Genomic DNA, 22,930 nt, shown 5'->3' on the forward strand with positions numbered 1-22,930 from the left:
CGCTTTGAATAATTTGATGCTAATCGCTTGATTAGAAGCGATGTAAAAACGATTTATCTAGTAAGGCAGTGTGGCGTACAATGAAAGATTCCGGATCTTTTGAAAACTATCAACTGCAGTATCTTCGCTGATATTTAGGTTATGAATCATATTGGAGTTATTTTAAAATTTAAGAGTTTGATTTGTTTGCATGCAATTTGAATTACCAATACGTGTATTTACAGAAATAAAGTATCTGTTCACGTAGGCATTTTTAAAATAGAAAATCGTACGATATTGGCGAAAATACATTCCAACCGTCTTCGCTAGCCAAGGGATGTTTTATTCAACAACTTATACATAGGAATGACACTGTTAAATTGAATTATTGTTCGTTTCTTTCAACCGGAAAAGATTTGATGTCATTATGCTTAGTCATATTAAATTTTATTATTTTAATTTAAAGTAACATCAATTTGTACCGCACTCTGCTTCGTTAGCATCAAATTAGGAGTAGTTTGTAATTTTTGGTCAAATAATTGCACGTCACCCCGAAATTGAACCTGTTTAGCATTAACCATTTGCTCAGGGTCGTCCAAACTACTTTAGAAAACACTCCTCGGTCTCAAAATCATATTGAAAATATACAAATAGTCCTCTAAATGTGGTTAATAATACACTATTAGAGACGTAGAAAATGGTGTAAAGTTCTCAGTAATTTAAATTTATTACAATACTTTATAATTGTTTTTTCAATAAAATGTCGAGACCAAAATCATCTAGTAATAATTGGATTTGGGTGATATTTGAAGGTCAGATATCAAATACATTAATTTTAGACGTAGTGGTAATTGTTCTCTGAAAACTCCAGGGCATTTGGTATTTAAAATATCGAAAAGCAACAAACAGAAACTAAGGCTACATACATTTTTTTCAACTGACATTTAGATGTGATCTCTGCTCCAGGCAGATGCACAGCATTATCTTTGCTACGACACTAACAGAAGCCAGACTGTAAAAAAAACAATTTATTGCATAAACAGATTAACATTTTCAGATCATTGGACCCTCATTATTCATGTTACCAAAAATAAATACAAGATAATGGTCAAAAGATGCAAACATAATAATTCAACAGGATACAACAATTTCTGCTCAGCAGACGATAAATGACTGGCAAATATATATCAAAATAGTATAATAACAGTACAGTCACAAACAAACACAGAAGTCTCTGTAATTCTCTATAGTTTTCCTGAAAATAAATTCCCTCTGTATGGTTATCCAAATCGTTGAATTTTTTTTTTACTTTAATAATAAATAAATGGACGGAAACTGTCTTGTTTATTGTGGTTACTTCGTGACTAGTATATTCCAGTCACATGATGAAACTCTACAATTTAGTCAACTGAAATATGACAGAAATGTGACTGAAAGCTGACTGTTGTTGTGTTATTCAGTAACCATTCCAGTCCTTTCAGTTAACATTCTGTTGACTAAACGCGCTGAGTTGCATCCTGTGAGTTTTGCGTTTTGTGTTTATAAAGTTGCGTATGTTTTAGGATGGTGCTGAGGGAGTTGGTGGCGGGGGATTGTTGAAAGTCCTGTAAAATACAAACAACAGAATTAGTTAGAACCAATTTTATAATACCGTATTCCAGTAAACTTAGTGGTTGCAAAGTCAAATACCCCTAATGCGTTTATCAGAAAATCTTATGATTTTTATGAATTAGGGAACTGAAACATGATTCGTTCTTGAAAATTGGGCAATTTTGATTATAATTATTTAGCAGTGATAAAAATTAAAACCCATCTAAAAATCTAGAAAAAATCCAGTGTCTTCTTTTAAAAATAGAACAAACTTTTCTGTATTTTAAAGCTGTGTCTTCTGGTTTTAATAACTGAGAAGTTATTAGAATACAAGTTGTGAAATATCATCTCTTTGCAAAAGAAATAGAACAGTTCAAAGTTCATAACCTTGGCACACGCCAGCATTGTTAAAAGTTTTTACATATTTCAAATACTTGCAGTAATAACGAAGAATAAAGAAGACTATTCAAAATCTCTAAAGAAAGATAGGGAAATAAAAAGGAAGCTTTTTTTAAGTCTAAAGTTAGTTCACCCTCGAAAAAAAAACAATTAACAAAACAAATTTGTTTCTCTTTGACAGAATGTGTACTAAATCCAAAATAAATTCTTATTTTGTGCAATGAATATGACAGATTCTTTAAGATCAAACATGGCTCTCCAGTTATCCAAACTTTTAACAATGGATAATGCCTCTAAAAGTTAACCTGAATTCAAAAATTGTGTTTGGTCAAAATCAATCGTTAATATGATAGTTTTTAACACCCGACAAAGAAGGGGTGAAAGCATATATCTGATTAGATCTTGTAAATTAATAACTATAGAGTATACAGCTGTAAAATTGATACGCATACGAAAGTTTGGTGTTGTTAAATCTACAAGCATATTATATTTGCGACCGTCGAATGCGGAACAATTTTTCGAGGGAGAATTTCATCACGTAATGTGCTTTTTTATGTTTATAATTTTTCAAGATTTTTTGATATGTAAGCAAAGATTTTTTTATAAGATAAGAAAAGTGCCGATAAAATTGAAAAGTAAACAGAGAGAGAGAGAGAGAGAGAGAGAGAGAGAGAGAGAGAGAGAGAGAATGAGAGTTCATAATTTCGAAAGGGCCGTTACCAACAAGAGTCTATAAAAAAATAAATTATGCAGAAAGTCTTTATTCAAAACCAAAAAGCAAAAGAAGAGAAAATCACCATCTATTTTTAATATAAAAAAGATATTTTGACAGAGTTCTCAGACTTAAGTATGTAAGACCCTAAATGTCCATGATGTTCACGCCTTACCCGTTCCGCTCACTGGAAATATCGAGGATACATGAATTGTAGCAATTTGAGGTAACACTCTCTGTGATAAAATTTTTTAGTACCCGCATTGTGAGTAATTGAGCACGATTTCAGCATATTTTAATTGTAAGAGTCATCTTGCTTTCTAGGCGGAGACTAGTACCTTAAATAAATTTGATGCGTTTTAATGAGATGCAATTGATCTTGTATATGCTATTATCTTGATGAGTGTCGAGATAATAGTATAGATTTTCTTACTTCAAATTTCAGGGAAAAATCATAAAATTTTAACAGCCACATTAGAATTACCGTCTAAATTTTACACGACTTTGTTCAAACAGTTAGATATTTCTGATCGATTGGAAGCCTATCAAGTTCTCCCTCAAACAAGAGCCAAGTTCAGTATTACTTGAGTTATTGTTTACCGAACAAACGTGACCATTGTTCGTGATCGGGGAAATTCACAAGAATTCAATGCTTCTAGCTGACTTCTTTATAGAGTTTTCCGTTGGTTTTGAATACACAACATGTAAATGTGCAGGTTTGTTTAAAATGCTGCGTTTTCAATATAAAGCAACTTCTTACAGACTCCTGAATTCGTTGGTCTACTTTTCAGTCAAGTTCAAAGAACAACCATAAACTTATAGTAAGAAAAGAGTCTACACCTTTTTCACGTTCAATTGTTAAATTGCTTTCTGTCAACCACCCCCCCCCTCCCCTTTGTATTTTTTAAATAACGAATTACTATTGCTTCATTTCCTAATTTCTTTCTTCAAGGTGACAATCAAGATTTATTAAAACCTGTATCAAACGCATATACTTACTACTGTTTCGGATTGACTTTTGATGATTGTCGGGCGTCGCAGAAAATTATCAATGCAAAGATGATCAAAACAAGCTGCAAAAGAAACCCCAGTTATTTAATATGTTGAATGAATCGTTTTAATAAGTCATTCACTCCTGAGCAAGGTTCAATAACTCTTGAATTCGGGTATTATTTATTGTATACATGTATCATAGACTCGGATTGATGTTAGAAAATATGGATAAGTCTGGCGGTGTCTCTCATGGATGATGGTTATAATTATTATCTTTGTTTCTGAGGTCATTTGGTTACCATCAACACTACATGTTTGAAATTCGTTATTTGGGCCCTGTAGTCCTCAAATTTAAAAGTTTTGCACAAAATTCCGCTTTTTTATATTTTAAAGTATAACAGCTTCGTTAAAAATGCTTTAATTTATAAAAATAACTTAAATACATATAGTAATTTTTTTTGGCTTTAGATTTATAAATAGATGCAATAAATTATAAGCAAAAGATAACGTCTTAAGCAAGATAACACTTCTAGAGCGCTAGCATTTTGAAATTTAGCGAGCTGAGTATAAGACAGCCTTTCAAAACTATTATGACAGTAACTCTTACATAGTTTAAATGATTATGTTAAAACATTTGAAAAAGTCGAAGGAGGGGGGAGAGAAGGTGATTACCTGAAAGCAACCGCATCCAGCGATGGAGCCAGCCACCAGGGACACGTTACCCAGCAACATGTTGTAGACTTCATCAAAGCACCCCTACAACATTGAAAACAGAAATTCATCAATGCACCCCTACAGCATTGAAAATAGAAAGTCGTCAAAGCACCCCTACACCGTCATATAAAAGATTATAAGAGCCCTCCTCCAACATCATGTAAAAATATCAGAATACCTCTACAACATCATGTAAAAAATAATCAGAGCACCCCTACAACATCATGTAAAAAAATAATAAGAGCCCCAATACAACATCATGTAAAAAATAATAAGAGCACCCCTTCAACATCATGTAAAAATATCAGAATACCTCTACAACATCATGTAAAAAATAATAAGAGCCCCCCTACAACATCATGTAAAAAAATAATAAGAGCACCCCTTCAACATCATGTTAAAAAATAATTTGAGCGCTCATACAACATCATGTAAAAGAGCAGCCCTACAACGTCATATAAAAAAGAATGATCATAGCAACCGTACCACATCCTGTAAAAAAATCAGAGCACCCCTACAACATCATACAATCAGAGCACAATATAGTACAGAGAAATTCATTAGAGAATCCCTACAGCATAGGGTAGAGAAAGTTATCAGATACCCCCTGCAACAATGTATAGAGAAATTTATCAGAGAACCCCTACAACAATGTATAGAGAAAATTATCAGATCAGAGAACCCCTACAACAATGTATAGAGAAATTTATCATAGAACCACTACAATATTGAATAGAGAAAGCTATCAGAGAACCCCTACTACAATGTATAGAGAAATTTATCAGATCAGAGAACCCTACAACATTGTATAGAGAAATCTATCATAGAACCCCTTCAACATTGTATAGAGAAATTAATCAGAGAATACCTACAACATTGAATAGAGAAAGCTTTCATAGAACCCCTACAACATTGAATTGAGAAATCTATCATAGAACCCCTTCAAAATTGAATAGAGAAAGCTATCATAGAACCCCTACAACATTGAATAGAGAAATATATCATAGAACCCCTACAACATTGAATAGAGAAAGCTATCATAGAACCCCTACAACATTGAATAGAGAAATCTATCATAGAACCCCTACAACATTGTATAGAGAAATTAATCAGAGAACCCCTACAACATTGAATAGAGAAATCTATCATAGAACCCCTACAACATTGTATAGAGAAATTAATCAGAGAACCCTTACAACATTGAATAGAGAAATCTATCATAGAACCCCTACAACATTGAATAGAGAGAGCTATCCAACATTGAATAGAGAAATCTATCATAGAACCCCTACAACATTGTATAGAGAAATTAATCAGAGAACCCCTACAACATTGAATAGAGAAATCTATCATAGAACCCCTACAACATTGAATAGAGAAATCTATCATAGAACCCCTACAACATTGAATAGAGAAAGCTATCATAGAACCCCTACAACACTGTATAGAGAAATTAATCAGAGAACCCCTACAACATTGAATAGAGAAATCTATCATAGAACCCCTACAACATTGAATAGAGAAATCTATCATAGAACCCCTACAACATTGTATAGAGAAATCTATCATAGAACCCCTACAACATTGAATAGAGAAAGCTATCATAGAACCCCTACAACATTGTATAGAGAAATCTTTCATAGAACCCCTACAACATTGTATAGAGAAATTAATCAGAGAACCCCTACAACATTGTATAGAGAAACCTATCAAAGAATCCCATCACCAACAAAAAGAGGAGGTATATGAAACAAGTCTATGATATCAAAGAAAGAAAGTTATGAAGACATCGCTACAACATAAGAAAAATACATTTAAGCGCCTCTATAATCTGAAATAAAATAGAGAAATTCATTATTACATCTAATAGAGAAAGCCATCAAAGCACCCCTATCACAACATATAAAGACAGTAATCAAAACAACCCTACAGTACCGAATAGAAATAGCCATAAAACACGTGTATAACATCATATATCGAGACTCACCAGAAATCACGTATAACAATATAAGTATCAGTGTACCACTATAAATTCAACATAGAACCCCTTTTTAATTAAATAGAGAAATTTATCTACACTCTATGCTCCGTATAACCTCTATAGAAACCATCAGAGTACTCCTAAGCATCAATAAAGAATTTATCATAGCAACCCTGTAATAAATCCACCAGAAAATACATTAAATATATTCATCAAAACACTCATGTAACAAAAAGGAAAATTCATCAAAAACATCATTGCAAAGAAAAAAAATTACATGCCCGTTTAGCGCAAATGAAACAGAGATCAATGTTTTAAATGATTAATTAAAATATTCAAAGAATTTTTTATAATCATCGACCCATTAGTTCAAAAGAAGAATATCTTACTGCGATAAAACCTAAGAACCTGTCCTTGTAATAATAACAGTGACGAATAAGATACCGTAATCGGGGGGGGGGGGGGGGGGGGTGTTAAAACATTAATGAAATAATCTTTATACGTACATAGGTAGTCTGGATATGCGAGATTTTTCTGCTGTGCCGTTACAAGGGGTGTACAGTTCTTTATCAGCGGATGCAGTTAAACCTTTGAGATACGATACTGTATAAGACATAAACCTTACCTTTGTGTATATGTCAGAGGGTGTCTCGGCACAGGTAGGCGTGCCTGAGTCAGGTATTGTGATACAGCACGTGATCGGGGCCTTCAGCCCGCCACCGTAGTTTGTGTTCCATTTGACTCCGCCCGTGAAATCGTTGTAACTGTCTACTCCACAGCACGAAAACTACCAAGCAAATAATGATAAAACCATAAGTAAAAGCAAAAAAGAAATGTCTAAATGTGTTAACTTTCGAGTAAAGGAGGATTTCAAAGCGATAGGTTTTCGGTTCATGAATTGGTTTTTTTCCCTGCAGCAATATTAAGTAACAATTTAATAGTATATATGTATGATAGTAAAACACAGTGCGTGTTATAAAAGAGGGTGAGTTGAGACATGATGAGAAGGTGATAATTTTAACTATTCTAATTTTCACCACCCATGACCTGCAGTACCAAAATTGATCTTTTTGGGGGATGGGGGTAATAGGCCAAGAAATTGCCTTCAAACAAGTTTGAACGAAATCATCGTATGCTAAACTCGTCTAGAGAATAAATATTTGAATTGATATTCATTTTCAAGCACCTGTATTTTATTTCTGTTTACCTATGTTTCTCTTCAAAGGTTCAATAGCTCGTCTATTTGCACTGCGGCGACCTTAGAAAGATTTTAAAAACTTCAGGTGACTGACCATGTATTTTCGTTAGGTGGTATATTTTTTATTATTTGTCAATTCTGTACGGACGCTAATGAAACATTCAGATTTGAAGGAAAAAGTACCCCAATACGAACTGGTAATTCAGCACATTGTTTCGATCGTAATAAAATTCATTAATAGATATGAATTTGACAGATCGGTTTGAAATCAAAGTACCGAAGAACTGACGGGAGTTGATTTCATCGATGGTTATTCATTTTAAAATCAAAGATATGTTATTTTGCATGACAAGTACAGGTAGTTTCTAATCTGTATTTGAATTATGCACATTTTTATAATATGAATTTTCGGACTTTTTCGACACAAGAATGTTGATAAAACCCCGTATGAATCATGTTAAGTAATATTTAAAGATAGAATAAATTCAATCAAACTATGTATTAGTGATAGAAATATTTCTAGAAAATTTATGGATCCAAGCAATGTTAAACTCTCGTCTCGTTCAACCAAACGCTCGGCTCTCGCCGTTAATCTCCGACAAGCAAGATAGACTCTATGCTCGTCGGAGATTTACTGAGACAGCCGAGCGTCGAGTTGAACGTGACTATAATGAACACTAGCGTAAGAATACATACAACTACAAAAAATATCTAAATTGTTCGTACCATTTAAAATCTGACTTTTTTCAAGGTATTTATAAATATAAAAGAACTAATTTTTGTCAGCGGCGATGATTTGTGCTTTGGTCCAAACACTGTTTCACTTTCGGTTTGTCAGAGTAACTGCATAGGAGAGTTGATTAAAATCAACTCCCAAAAAAGTATTTATACTAATAGGCAGTATTGAACAAAGAATTGAACAAAAAGTTATATTTTCATATTTACCGTTGATTGTATCATAGAATTTTAGCGAAATAGATAACTAAAGTGATGATTATCATAAGTAACTATGCTTAATATTTATATTTCACACATCGTTCTTTGTACATTGTACTAATCTTAAGTCATTTTTATGATATCATTCATCTTGAAATGTCATTTATATGCAAACGCAGAAAAAGTTTTAAGGTAGTTCATTTGTTTGTATTTTTTGTTTTGGTCTAATCTCCTCGCTGAACAACGAGCCGTGGTTTTTTTTTCTGTGTGCGTTATGATTTTTGCCTGTCTGTGTGCGTTATGATTTTGCCTGTCTGTGTGCGTTATGATTTTTATGTCTGTGTGCGTTATGATTTTTGCCTGTCTGTGTGCGTTATGATTTTGCCTGTCTGTGTGCGTTATGATTTTTATGTCTGTGTGCGTTATGATTTTTGCCTGTCTGTGTGCGTTATGATTTTGCCTGTCTGTGTGCGTTCTGAGTTTTATGTCTGTGTGCGTTATGATTTTTGCCTGTCTGTGTGCGTTATGATTTTGCCTGTCTGTGTGCGTTATGATTTTTGCCTGTCTGTGTGCGTTATGATTTTTGCCTGCCTGTGTGCGTTATGATTTTGCCTGTCTGTGTGCGTTATGATTCTTGCCTGTCTGTGTGCGTTATGATTTTGCCTGTCTGTGTGCGTTATGATTTTGCCTGTCTGTGTGCGTTATGATTTTTGCCTGCCTGTGTGCGTTATGATTTTGCCTGTCTGTGTGCGTTTTGATTTTTGCCTGTCTGTGTGCGTTATGATTTTTGCCTGTCTGTGTGCGTTCTGAGTTTTATGTGTGTGTGCGTTTTATTTTTACATGTCTATGTACGCTGCCTGTCTGTGTGCGTTATGATTTTTGCCTGCCTGTGTGCGTTATGATTTTGCCTGTCTGTGTGCGTTTTGATTTTTGCCTGTCTGTGTGCGTTATGATTTTTGCCTGTCTGTGTGCGTTCTGAGTTTTATGTGTGTGTGCATTTGATTTTTACATGTCTATGTACGCTTTTATATTTTTTTACCTGTCTGTGTGTGGGTTTTTTTTTTACCTGTCTGCGTGCGTTTTGAGTTTACCTTAATTGTTTATCTGCATTTAGACTTTTACCTGTCTGCGTGCGATTGATTTTTACCTGTGTGCATTTGATTCTTACTTGTCTGCATGCGTTTGATATTTTATCTGTCTTTGTGTGTTTTGATTTTTTTACTTGTCTGTCTGCGTTTTGCTTTTTACCTGTCTGTGTGTGTTTTGAGTTTACCCTGTTTATGTTCGTTTTAATTTTTTACCTGTGTGTGTGCGTTTTGATTTTTACCTGTCTGTGAGCGAAATTCCAGCCTAGACTAACAATGTTGGTGCCATTAAATCCCATGTAATCACTTTGAATAGATGCCTTTAGAGGGCCCTTCATCTCGTCCTTTATCTGTAGACAAGACAATGTATATTTGGTAATGCAATTTTTATCAAACCGTCTCGTTAATAGCTAGTTGGTGAAAGTTTGTTTTTCGTTAAACTCCTTATAATCGACCGATGGTATTGTGAGCTTTAAGAAAGGTTAATAGCCGTGGCCATTTTTATACTTAATTAATATCCCTAACACAAACATCTGAAAAAAGATATAAGGAAATATTCAAAATTTAACCTAAAAAAGTTTTCAATTTTTTCCCTTTACTACATATATACATATATAGCTAAAACTCATAATTTAATTTTTCAAGGTGGATTGTTGAGCGTCCAGTATTTTAAACTAAATCAAATAAAATTTCTCAGTTGTTCATACCGTGTCTGGTGACCCATACAGAATCCCCATGAAGACGATTTCTCCGGCGAGAATGACGATGACGATGACAGCATACGTGATCAGCATGTACTTGACCTTACAACAGGCCCCGCAACAACCCAGAATGGTGATGATCAGCAGGAAGAGGCCCAGACCCACGAAGAAGTAGCCCAGGCCCCCGATCAGGGCGCTGATGTTGAAGGACGAGAGGTCAATGGTACCAAAGTTGTTGGACTCGAGCTGAGCTTTGAGTGTATCCAGTACACTCTGGTAGTAAGGTTTCAGCATAGACTCTCCCACGAGACAGACGAGTCCCAGGGCAAAGAACACTAAACCAAGTATCTGGAAAGGCATAACAATTGGTCATCTTTCGCATTATACAGTGTGTTCTTCGTGTGACACACTGGAAGGTATCTTCATGTGATTACTGATTCAAACAGTTGGTTCTTCAGCAATAATATTCTTAACGTGATAAATGTAAAGTATTTTTGGTATGGTTTAATGTTTTTGCGTACATACGTATGCACGTTTATTTACACTAATTTGGTACTAAAAAAAGCTTCTAAATAAGGACATGATAATAAAATCTGCAGTTCCATGTTAATTACTGTAATTTTTTAAAAAGTTGGGGGTGATAACCACTCAGAAAGTTGTATTGTGTATCATAAAGAAAACAAAATTACTCGCAACAATATTCTGGTAAGAGTATTTATGCTGTAAGCAGAACAATCGCCTTTGTGTACACGCACGGAGATGTGTGACTGGGATAAGTGTTCTAGCGCTTACACAGGAAACTTTTAATTTTGAACATTGGCTCACAGCTGGTGTCACGTCAAAATCTTAATTAAAACTGCTTATATATTGAGTAAAATTCATTATGCTTTTGTATCCAAGTTCAATAAGACATGTTTCATGCAGGGTTTTTTTAAAAAAATTTTAATAAAGTGCTACAATACTGAACACCAAAATCGACCAATATCCTTTTTTTGGACTTGTAGTCAGTTTGGTAAGAATAAACGTTAGAAATTGTCATAAGTAATCGGTTTTCAAGGTACAAGAAACCGCGGTGTCAAAACTCTCCGATGAGCGGTATGACATGTATATACAACTGCACATTGTATACATATGAACTCAGTGACGTACTGTTTTGGTAAAAAAAAAAAGGGGGGGGGGTGTCATCATTACTGGCAATCAAATACTATAGAACCCAGGACAATCTTCCAGTATTTTTCTAAATAGCGATGAACTAATTATAATAAATCACACAATGAATGATAAACAAGACTATAGATTGAGAAAGTCTAGTTTGAATTAATACCATAGGTTGAGTTACAAGCACTCTCATTATTGACGCATAAGAATTTCTTTGAAAGTAAGAATGGGGCCAGGTTAATGAACATCTTACAGAACTACCCCCTCTCTCTCTCTTTCTCTCTCTCTAAAAAAAAACTTACCAGAAATATGATGTTGATAATGACTATCAATATCCTCCCTAACCCTACTAAACAACCCATGGCTTTCTTCTTTGTCGTGTCAGCGCACCCTATTTAAAGAAAATGAGAAATGAATTCAAATAACACAGGATATATCTCATTAGCAATGCACATGAGTATAATGTTACCCAATCAAACTGCATGTAATAAACGGATCTAAATTCGATCTTTTTCAACCTTTTATCATTAATCTAATATCATTTTTTAATATATAAACGAATTTTTTTTTTACTGTACTTCAGGATAGCCAAAGATGTATATAAAAATTATCAAATTAAACAAAAATAGTTTTCAAATGGCAAAATTTTTGTTGATAATCGTTGATTGATTTTTCTTATATTCATTTTTTCATTTTTTTAACATTATCCGGGTCACGCGTTTATTGTCTATAATGACATGCTGTCATGCACATTAATTTTGTCCATAAAACTAAGTTTCATGTCAAAATAAATGATTTGCATGACTATAAAATTTAGTTGAATATCAACATAATCGTCCCGGCTTGCCGATATTGTTATAATGTAAGACGACTTAGTCGTGTTATGGTGGGGTTAAGACAGAACAAAGGGGGGGGGGGGGTCATCATAGTAATTTACTTGGATAAGAAACGACTATTTAATGCCTCGCGACTTTATCTTAGAAAGAACGTTATTCTACAACATATCTTTGATAATTGGAGAAACCATGGTTAGTTTCTTTGTAATGAAAAAAAAATACAAAAGCACGTTTTCAAAACTTTTTGTTTTAATTTATCCGAAACTCTATTTAAGGTTTTTGTTTTATATGATTAAACCGGAACAAAAATGTGAAATGAATTTCACTTGCCACGATAGAAGAAAAGTCGAATAATTAAATCGTTCCAGTATGTTGAATTCGAAGGTACATGTAGCACAGATACATGTATCTCGAAATAAACATAAAATATTTTTTTCATCAAATCACCAAATGCAGAATTAATATCCTATTCAGTGATAATTTTATTCGTCAAGAATGTTCATGATCACAATGACGCCAGATTTTCAAACGAAAACAAAGAAATATTAATCAACGAACAAGTAAGCTTTGTTTTTAGTAAGCTTATCTAATTAGATCATGTTAAGTATAATTTTAAAGATTAAAAGGGGACTTTGTCGATTCGCTTTCTCCGCCCCTTCTTTATCCTCATAATTTTTTAAACATGACAGGTATAACTTGCAGCACACCAAGTTGCAATCTGAATTCCACACGAATTAATCGGCCAATTGATACTTTAGAGTTATAAATCAGGGACAAATGCACATTCGGTGACCAATACCTCAACATTTGAGGATTCTCAACTGCTTTAAAGATTAGATCAAACACCAGGACCCCGATCTGGAACAAATAGAACGGTGTGTAAGGGGATCCTCGACTCTAACTTAAAACACGGCATTCAGTTGTCTATGTTTATGGCGCACGATTAAAACCCATTCCAACTTCGCAATCCTATTTCAATGTTTGCCCACTTCTCACTTTCAATACACGAAGTAAAATAATATTCCTCTAACGCTGACGTTTTCTTCGGAAGGCCAATTCTATTCATTTGAACTTCCCTGCGACCCAAAAATTAGACAAAAGTTTTAGAAATATATATAAATAAGAATCCTTCAGTAGAATGTTAAAAGTCCCTCGATTAACACATTTTGTATAATAGTTTCATTCAAGGGTATGCAATGAAGATTTATTTAACTTTCACATGTTTTGGACTTAAAAAAATAATTGGAAATATGCTGAAAATTTTAAACATTATCTTTTTACAAAAACGAAATTTAAGAACATAACACCAGTAGACAGGATTTAAAATGATAATTATGGGTCGACAAAAAGATTGAATTTCACAAGCAAGTTTTAAAAGCTTCTAATTGCGATAGCTAACTTTGGTCTTTTCGCAATGAATTTCAGACATTTTTTTCCCCATGTACATGATTTATTGGATAGTCAGTGCAAATGTTTAATGTGTATTCTAGAAAGTAAAATAAACAACATATCACGTTCAGGTGTCCATTTTTTTCAACACGATTACCTCTAAAATAAATAAACATCCACATAAATGAAATAAAACAGAGAAGATGAGTTCCAAAGTGTGTGCAAGCTTGATTGCAAGTACTGTACAGCTGAAAGGCTGCCTATAAACCATAAATCTATTTTCTGTCGGTTTTTTGACTCCTTGTACTGTTAAGATATCCTTTTACACAGGGTGATATTGCTATCCAGGTAATTCTATACAGTAAACATGAACTACATGGCTAACATAATAATTTATAATTAATTCAATATTCTCAATATTCAATATGTTGGTACTATTAAGTACCCTCAGTGTACATATTGTGATAATTAAGTATACGTATACGACACCTAGAACCCGATTAAGGTATGAAACGGCGAGAATCCAGGTGATATAAGCTGCAAATGAGGGGGGGGGGGGGGGAGGGGGTAGTTGCAATCTATTCGGGTTTCATAGCTGCAGGCCTGTAGCTCCCGGTCTGAAGAAAATTCGGATGAACGTCCGATTTCAATAGTAAATTGAATAGCTGCAGAACTGTAGCTCTCCGGGAAAAAATATATTGACAGACCGGAGAGCCAGGGCTGCGTTTCACAAAAGAACTTACGACTTACGACAAATTAATGAATGTTTTTTAAACACAAACTAATCAATGTTTTATTGTAATATCTGTAAAATACAAGTATGAAAATCAAAATAGTTGTAAATAAATGGTTTGATATAAATTTTGTTCATTAAAGACCGTTCCATGAGACTGAAAAGAATTACGACTTTGTCGTAAGTTCTTTTGTAAAATGCAGCCCAGGTCGTCAATCCGAATTTTTTCAGACCGGGAGCTACATACCCGCAGCTAGGCGTTTCATAACCATAACAAAAAGCATTGATTCGGTTTCCTAAAAAACAATGGCTGTTTAGTTCCTGAAATAAAAACAGGGCAATATTTTCATTGTTTAACGCTGCTTAAAGTTTGATTTTAAAAGTAAAATAAACTGTTAAATGTTGACATTTCAGAAAAATATATAAAAAGAGATAGGAGCGCGTAATTTTACTGAAATGAAAACAAAATATTCAGTTTTTAAATTATTGCTACATAGAAAATTCATGAGAGTTTTTAACCTATAAAAACAAATTCCATACATGCATCAATAAAGGACCTTCTTTATTAATTCCGGATATTGTAACAGAGTCATAATCAATTCTCTAATATTGATTTCATGAATATGAAGACTGGAAAAATGGCTTAAGAGTAAAATATCGATCATAGCCCGGAACAGTATGGCCACAATTCAATTTCACCGCTGAACCATGTACAAATTCACTCGGTACATGTTAAAGGGAAATCTCATCACTTTTCGCGTTATTTTTGTTGCTGGTTTAAAGGAAGTTAAAAAAAATTCTATGTTCGCTAATATGAAACGGAGAGATCTTAAGAGTATTTGTTCTATTCAAAGGTAGTACGTGCATATTTGAAATTTGAGACCAAAGATAACCATGAAGGGGTTGGTACCATTTTGTTGTTCTCAAAGCCTTTTTTCTTCTTTGTTTTCAACCCATTCAGTTAACACACGATTTTCTCTAGAACATTGTTTGTCGAATAACCTATCATCTAGCGATCAAATTAAACCTAGTTAAAGGTTTAACTTTAAATCAAAACTTGGAATTTAAAGGAAAAGCAATTATTTATCTTCAACGTCACATGCTAGCTAATGTAATGTTTACCCGATCGCCCAAGAAGTCAAAAACACACATTCAAACGTTAACATTATTATTTTCTGAATACCGTTCCATTTGAGACCATTCATCAAATGATGAAAAATAATAAATGATAGTCAAAATGTCTTAAACTTTACTCGTGCTATTATTACAGTGTTATAAAGACGAAAACCCTTGCGATGCGTATTCATAACGTGATACGACATTTTTTTACGTTTAAAAATATAAAAAAGTTTCCTGTTGAGGAAAATGACCAAAAACAAAGGTTTACTTAACGGTTCATACCAATACAAGAAAGCAAAAATCAAATGAAAGGTATATTCTCTCGAAATTGTCAAAGAAATTTCTACCAAATGCAAATTAAGATTGTATGGATAAATTACGTACCGTTCAGTGTTTATTCCTTCAGAAAAGGGACCGATTTTAAAGTCACGGGTTTCAAGAGCCTGTATTTCGCCACGACGTTCAAACAGTGGATCGGCAAGGCGTTCTATTGGGGGAGTTTAAAGAGACTTCATACCGTAAAGATCGATGAAAAATTCAGTTACAGGGTTATACACCTATAATGTCGATGGTCGAAGCACCGTCCGGTGTATATGCATATCAGCAACTACCTTCCCTTTTAAATCTTAGGAGTAATTAGAAAACCAAACAGGAGGTTTTAATTGCCACTCAATCTGAAGTCATTATTGATGAGTTTACAGACATATAAGAATTAAGAACAATGTACTAACATGTTTACTTATAAAATGATATATAAAAAACACTTTTTAAACTGTTTTTATTAAAAGTCACCCCAACAAATCTACAATTCATGGGATAATGAATTGGGGGGGGGGGGGGGGTTGCTACGTCGTACTGTGTGTATATGTTAACATGTAAATGTGTGTACAAAGTTTCTAGCCCATTTCCATTTTTCCATTTCTTCTTTACGGCCTTTATGACGTCATTATGCTCTTGTACATAAACTACTGCATATAACAAATTCATTTCTTTTTCTTATCAAATGGTCAATATGACCAACGTTTTGATTTTGTGAAGGACAATAGAGATCGTCCTGTGGGTGGGTTTCTCTGCAGGACTCGCACATCAATATTCTAGTTGATAAGCCGCTAGGACAAAAGTAAAAATATTTTTCATACAATTCCCGAAACAAATATAGACATGTGTAAATTTGACACTTGTGTAAAACAAATATAGACACGTGTAAATTTGACACTTGTGTAAATTTGACACTTGTGCACATTTAGAACATCAGACAGCAAGCAATGTAATTACATGGACTTATACTTATTGTAATACTTATTGTAATCTTAATTATAATATAATATTTGATTACTCAAGAAAATAATGAACTTTTAAAAAATAGCAATATCATCGAAACAGAGGATCAGTGTATTTTGATGTCAAGAAAAAAGAAGTCAAATCAAGAAATCAATATGCCTTCATGTTACATTTATTGATGAGGAGGAGCCATATGTCGTTTACCAGTAAATATAAGCCGATGAAATTTAATATTTTGTCAACATTGCCAAAACTTTCCATCTATGTATTTTTAAGGTATAAACATTAAGATGCATCGGCATGATTGAAGTCGGGATAAATATGTTTTAGCGGATGTTCTGGTCCTTTATGCATACAAGTATTTAAAATGAAGTTTATGCAAGATATTAAGATTAAACATTATAAATATAAACTGGCTTTATCATAGTTGCACTGTACTTAAACACTAAAACCCCCAGCAATCTGAATACTCTCCAACATCATTTTACACCGTGTTTTATCCGTAGAATGCCTGGATGAACCGTTGGCAACAGTTTATGCAAATATTTCACTCCTGCTGAGCCAATTACTTAAGGCACATGAAGTTTTTTCACGGTATTTATATTAACTCTGAATAAAATAATCAGTCAAATACCTATAAATTGTAGTTTTACTTGAATTTTGCTTGAATATTGAAACATTAAGCAGCGACTGGAGGCTGTAGTTTCATGATTAACACAAGAAATGGAAATGTCAACCACGCGAACCTTATCGGTTAAAAAAAATTGATGGTTGTACTTTAAAGAGTGATGCATCACGTGGGCAAATGTTTTATTTTGTAAAAAATAATAAAATAAATTCTGTAATGTAATGATGTAATTTTGAAAGTACTTCAGGAAACAATTTCATTAAATCTAAACGTTCAGCTGAATTTTTCTCCTCAAAACATAACATCTCCCTTTCGTTGAAATTTTGAATGATCGAGTCTTAAGCTTGAGATCACTTCCTAGTACCAGTTAAATAGTGTATGAATGAGCCTAAAGCTGTTTTTGATCAAAGAAACATTCAACTGAATTTTTCTCTTCAAATCATATTCCTTTCATTGAAATACATTTTTGAATGATCGAGTCTTTCCTCACACTAGTTAAATAGTGTATGAATGTGCCTAAAGCCCTTTTTGGTCAAAGAATATATTTTTTTTAATGTTAAAGAATGGACTCAAAATCCTTCTTTATCAAACCTTTTAAAGTTTTTTTTGTGAAAGTATGAAATTTTATTTTCTGATAAGTGTATGAATTATTCATCAATTATTTTTGTTACTTTTAATAATGTTCGATATTTTGAATAGCATGAACACCGTAACACATAAAGCGCACACCTTTCTATAACGAACATCGGTACATGTAAGTAATCGGTACAAAACAAAAACAAAGAATAAAAACAACAACAATAACAACAGAAAAACAATAACAACACAATATTATCACAGAATAACTGAGTACATTAGACCTATGAACCAGTAAGAACTCTGTTATCCATATTGGATACATGTACATTAAAACTTTAATTAATGCATGGATTTTGTTTACGACTGACGTCATCGTTTCGAGAGACCACAAGAGTCACGAGCCAACGTCGCAACAATTGCCGGAGCCAAACTTGTATAAGGTTAAACCGGAACTGACAAAATACAATTATCAATACTGTTGTGTAGCCGAGAAACTACAAAACATATAGTACAAATATCTGGTGTCTTACCTGACAATATGCGACAGACAACAGACAATAATCACAATATACAAGGAAAACAAGGTAAACAGGTGTAGTGTGGTATACAGCAGAATCGGAACTGGAGCTCCAGTAGGTTGGACCAGGTAAGGCTGGGGTGGACCAGGGTCAGAGGTCATGCATAACAATATACACATACAATAATACAATGCGTTTACACTACAGTACTATGGGCATGAGTATAATAACTAGCATTCGTTTTCAGTGAATGTATAGAAATGTCTAAAATGTCTGAAGGTCTGAATTTACACATTCAGGAGGAGGAGGACTCATTCAATTGGTCCTCATTTTGATTCTGGTCCGCTTCAACCACCGAGTCCTCAGTTTTACTATCATGTTGTGGATATGGATGGAAAAACAGTTTTCACTCGAAGAAAAAAAAGCGACCTAATAAAAACTTACTTTCAATACTGCATCGAACTCAAGGGAACAAATCGTACAAATCGCATACTTGCAATTGGTTCAAAAACAGCAGAATGTAATACATGTAGTAGCACAATGCCTCTATAAGTGTTTATATAGCTTTGTAGCAGCCCTGATTAAGAAACCATCTATTAAGATTTAATTAATAATGTAATTACAATCTATAAGTTTTGGAGGTCTCCTTATTGGGTGTCTCATGATCACCTTGTCCTTTTCCGGTTAGTGTGCAACAAGAAGCCGGTGTTGTCAAAATGACGGAAAGGCTGTCGTTGTTCTCACAACAGAGAACCAATCTCTGTGCCAATTGGGGCACTTGCTAAAGGCGGTGTCCTCATTCATTCCGAAAGATGACAGCTTAAGGACTCAGATAGGACCACTTGGTAATGGGAATGAATTAAGGAAGGTGGACATACTGGTCTCTTGGTGAAAATCCTACAAATGCTGAATTGTCGAAAAAGGGGGGCTGTATTTCAATTACATTTGAAGAGCTACAAATATATCCTGAAAATCGTTCAAGGGTGCTTATTACGTATATATAAATCGTTTCCACGACTTTGAACGCTTTTAAATCTATCGACCTATGTTACGAGTGCCGCTTCAGGTGCAGCGGGAATCTTCAGAGGCTGTAGACAGGTGGTTGACCCGTGTACATGCCGCGGATTGTATTTCAGTTTGTGGCCTTGTAAAGACTGAAGCTCCAACACTAAACCCATAATCAATTTTTAAAACAATTCTTACTTAAAACTGATGTTCTATCGCTGCTGCAAACAAAATGTGGGCAACATGCAGATATAAATCGTTAAGATGTTTTAAAGATTGTTTCCAATGTCTTCATGCAAATGTAAAAATTAAACTATTTACTGGGTTTTCATGATTTTAAATCAATATAAGAAGCAGTTATCTGGATTTTGATCGAGTGTCGAGAAGCTTGCACGATTGATATTGGATATTGAAGAATCTGATGAATAAGTCGATTGACCATACCTGACTTCCCCAGCTTGTCAGGTATCAATTATTCATTAATTAGGATTAATCATTTGGGAGACTTAAACCTGCCATAAAGGAATCAAAGGCCGGTGATGCGGCGTTCGTCCTGTTTCCTCAGGTAGATCGATTCATGAGAAAGCTCTCCGGCCCTGGCATCAGGTGCTTATATATGTCTAACCCAAAAACACGTTTAAATATTCATAATATACGTTTGTACAATAATCATTACTTTACTCAAAAATAACAACAAAATAACACCAAATTGACAACAATCAAAACAAATATCAGAAGTGACGACCGAACAGATTTAACGTCCTACAACAATTGCATATTTATTTGTTTTAAGTTTCTATTCTGTCAAAAACAGACAACACTGTACAAATACCACGTGAATTCTGAACCACTTCAATTCAAAACAAATATTTCATCGACGTTGAATAGATATTTGAGTGTAAGTCAAACAGAAGAACTGTAGAAATATAACTGATTGGCGACACTCTCTTGGTTGACAACGTAGAAATGCTTTTTGAATTCAGCCAACTGTTGAATCACTATGGACAGACAAGTGGTAAAGCATAGATTAATCTCCATGCATGCATTTCGTTGAAATTAATAGACGGCCCGGGCAATAACCCTAACGCTTTTGCCTCATAGAGTTGTCGTCCGCATCTCATGTATTTTGTAGCAGTTTGCATAGCATTGAGTCATTGACACGGATAATGGCGCGGATCTAGATAATTTCTCAAGATGGGAGATAGATTTTAAGAACAACCATTTTTCATCGTTGCATAGGGCACGCTCAGTCCTAAATCGAGCTCAATTGAAGGTTTGTTCCTGCAAATTAAGAAGAATTGTTGACTTTAGTATTCAAGTAAAATTCATTCAATTTAACAGACTGGTGGTTTTAACTTTAAATTGTAACTAGTGAAAGTAAACTTGGCATAATAGAGGGCCAACTGTTAATCATCCACTCTCCCTGCATGTACTGTATTTGTATTAGCCGTAGGTTTACCACCACGCCCATTTCCCCTTTTCATTAAAAAAAAAAGCTGCAACCATGTAGCGTTTAAGTACTAATCAATTATTGCTTCCAAAACCAAAGTAAAGGTCTTTGTACAATCCTCTAACTAGTAACTGAATTCCAAACTGAGGAGATGTTAAATGTTCCTTCAAAATGCACGTAAATAAGTAAAAATTTATACTTATTGCTATAATAAAAATCACCGAATTACCATTTCATATTCCTTGAACATGATTATAAATGTACATGTAAATGTTTTATAAGAACTACACACCACACAATTGTTATTATAGTTCGTTGGTTTATGAAATTTATGCGGTAAATAATGTACTAATTTTCATCTAACACTTAAACGGCTTTGTGTGGTTGACTACCATATTTATGAGCTTGGTTTGATGACGATAGAGCTTGTCTGACAAATATTTTCAGTACGTATTGCAATTTATAAATAATGCATTATGCATTTGTTGATCTAAAATACATTACTTTGTAAAAAGATTAATTTGTAACTAGCAAAATTTACGACATGTAGAATGAAAAGATGAGATAAATATTTTATCTAAAGGACGATTTGACAGCAAAAAATCACACCTTAAATACCAAAACACCAATTTGAATCTTTAAAAAAAGTTATTCTTAAAGTACAAACGGGAAAAGTTTATTGCTGCAAGATAGCAATTTATGTTTCGCAATCCAGAGACACAAAGCACGCACCATTAGTTACGTGTACACATACATGTATATCTTCGATATATCTCGGATGGTTTATTATCCATTATAATTATGTAATGATGAATTTTTGTTTCATATCCATTTTTTAAATAAAAGTAAAATTAAGTTACCTGGTGCATGCTTCAAATGACAATAAATTACAATTTAAAATCCATTAGTGAGGCTCCATATTTAATCCAATTTAGGAGGCTGTCTGTCTACAAATTGCCCTTCAGATATGCCTTTGACTTTTAGAGATGATATTTTTGGCCATAAACTATTACTCTGTGATATAAAAACCAAATACTTCAGCTTCGAAATTTGAATATTTCCCTATATTTACAGAACTCTGTGTATAAATGATATCATTATAGTCTGGAAATGGCTTTTGACGATCCAGCCCTCGTTGATCCGCCCCTGGAATTGTTAGATTAGATACCATATACTTATGAACAGCCAAGAAGCAGATTGACAAACTTTACAGGTAATAAGATTTGGTCGATGTCGATTTTTTTAAAAACTTTTTTCAAAGTTTTTTAAAGTCTTTGCATGGAAGATATGGTCTGAAAGGATGTAAAACAACATTGACAAGCAAGGCAGGGAAAATATTATGCATGGACGACAATTCGCATTCCCCAAACCCAATAATCTACCACATGGTTTTGTATACACACAGTAATACATACGAAAAAGAATCTCCCATCCAACTCTTACAAAACAAAAACCCCGGTCACAAAAATAAAATACCAAAACTAAACCAGTACACAAAATTGTATCAATCTCTATTTTACATCTAACTTTGGCTTGTGGAAATATATAAACTTTTTTGCAGTTTGTTTACTTTCGTTGTTCAGCTGGTGTTACAGAACAGCCATAATTTGACTCCGGATGATGTGACGTCCTTACCTTTTCAAAAATTCACTTCCGTAGACTACTTGTCTTATCTTGTAATGTGTATATTTCAAATTAACAAGTTTTATTCCCTTAAAGCTGAATTTTAACAAGAAACATAATTATATATGCATACTATTACCATAAATTCCTGCAATACGCTGGATGATACAACAAAATGCTCCAATGTCACTGGCGCCAAAATGACAAAAATAGAAAACTTTTCGTGAAATACAAAGATTAAAGAAGCGAAACAAATTATTTTTACGACAACTCTTGTTCATTTAATCATTCAAGGTCATCCAACCTAGGTTGAGGGAAAAAAT

The 22,930-nt window shown here is 33.8% G+C and overlaps 2 protein-coding genes across 4 annotated transcripts in view; both read right to left on the reverse strand.

Annotated features, from left to right (window-relative positions):
* Positions 1 to 1,042, reverse strand: part of LOC128155891 (tetraspanin-1-like) — a 19,142-nt gene extending 18,100 nt beyond the window's left edge. For both annotated transcript variants that reach the window (XM_052817776.1, XM_052817778.1), the window contains exon 1: positions 906 to 1,042. The gene's annotated coding sequence lies outside the window, so the exon portion shown is untranslated. The remainder of the gene's footprint in view (positions 1 to 905) is intronic.
* Positions 993 to 16,064, reverse strand: LOC128155890 (tetraspanin-1-like). 2 transcript variants are annotated; one of them, XM_052817774.1, is made up of 9 exons: positions 15,908 to 16,064; positions 11,749 to 11,837; positions 10,295 to 10,636; positions 9,830 to 9,937; positions 6,994 to 7,155; positions 4,346 to 4,429; positions 3,680 to 3,753; positions 2,856 to 2,867; positions 993 to 1,583 (listed from the first exon to the last, which is right to left on the reverse strand). In XM_052817774.1, exons 2-9 carry the CDS (start codon positions 11,806 to 11,808, stop codon positions 1,538 to 1,540), a joined length of 888 nt encoding a protein of 295 aa, XP_052673734.1. In that variant the 5' UTR covers positions 11,809 to 11,837; positions 15,908 to 16,064; the 3' UTR covers positions 993 to 1,537. The 2 variants fall into 2 exon arrangements, with proteins under 2 accessions (XP_052673734.1, XP_052673735.1); XM_052817775.1 differs by lacking the exon at positions 2,856 to 2,867.
* Positions 16,065 to 22,930: the final 6,866 nt, after the last annotated feature.

Source organism: Crassostrea angulata, chromosome 7 (assembly GCF_025612915.1).
Source record: "Crassostrea angulata isolate pt1a10 chromosome 7, ASM2561291v2, whole genome shotgun sequence".
Lineage (NCBI taxonomy): Eukaryota > Metazoa > Mollusca > Bivalvia > Ostreida > Ostreidae > Magallana > Magallana angulata.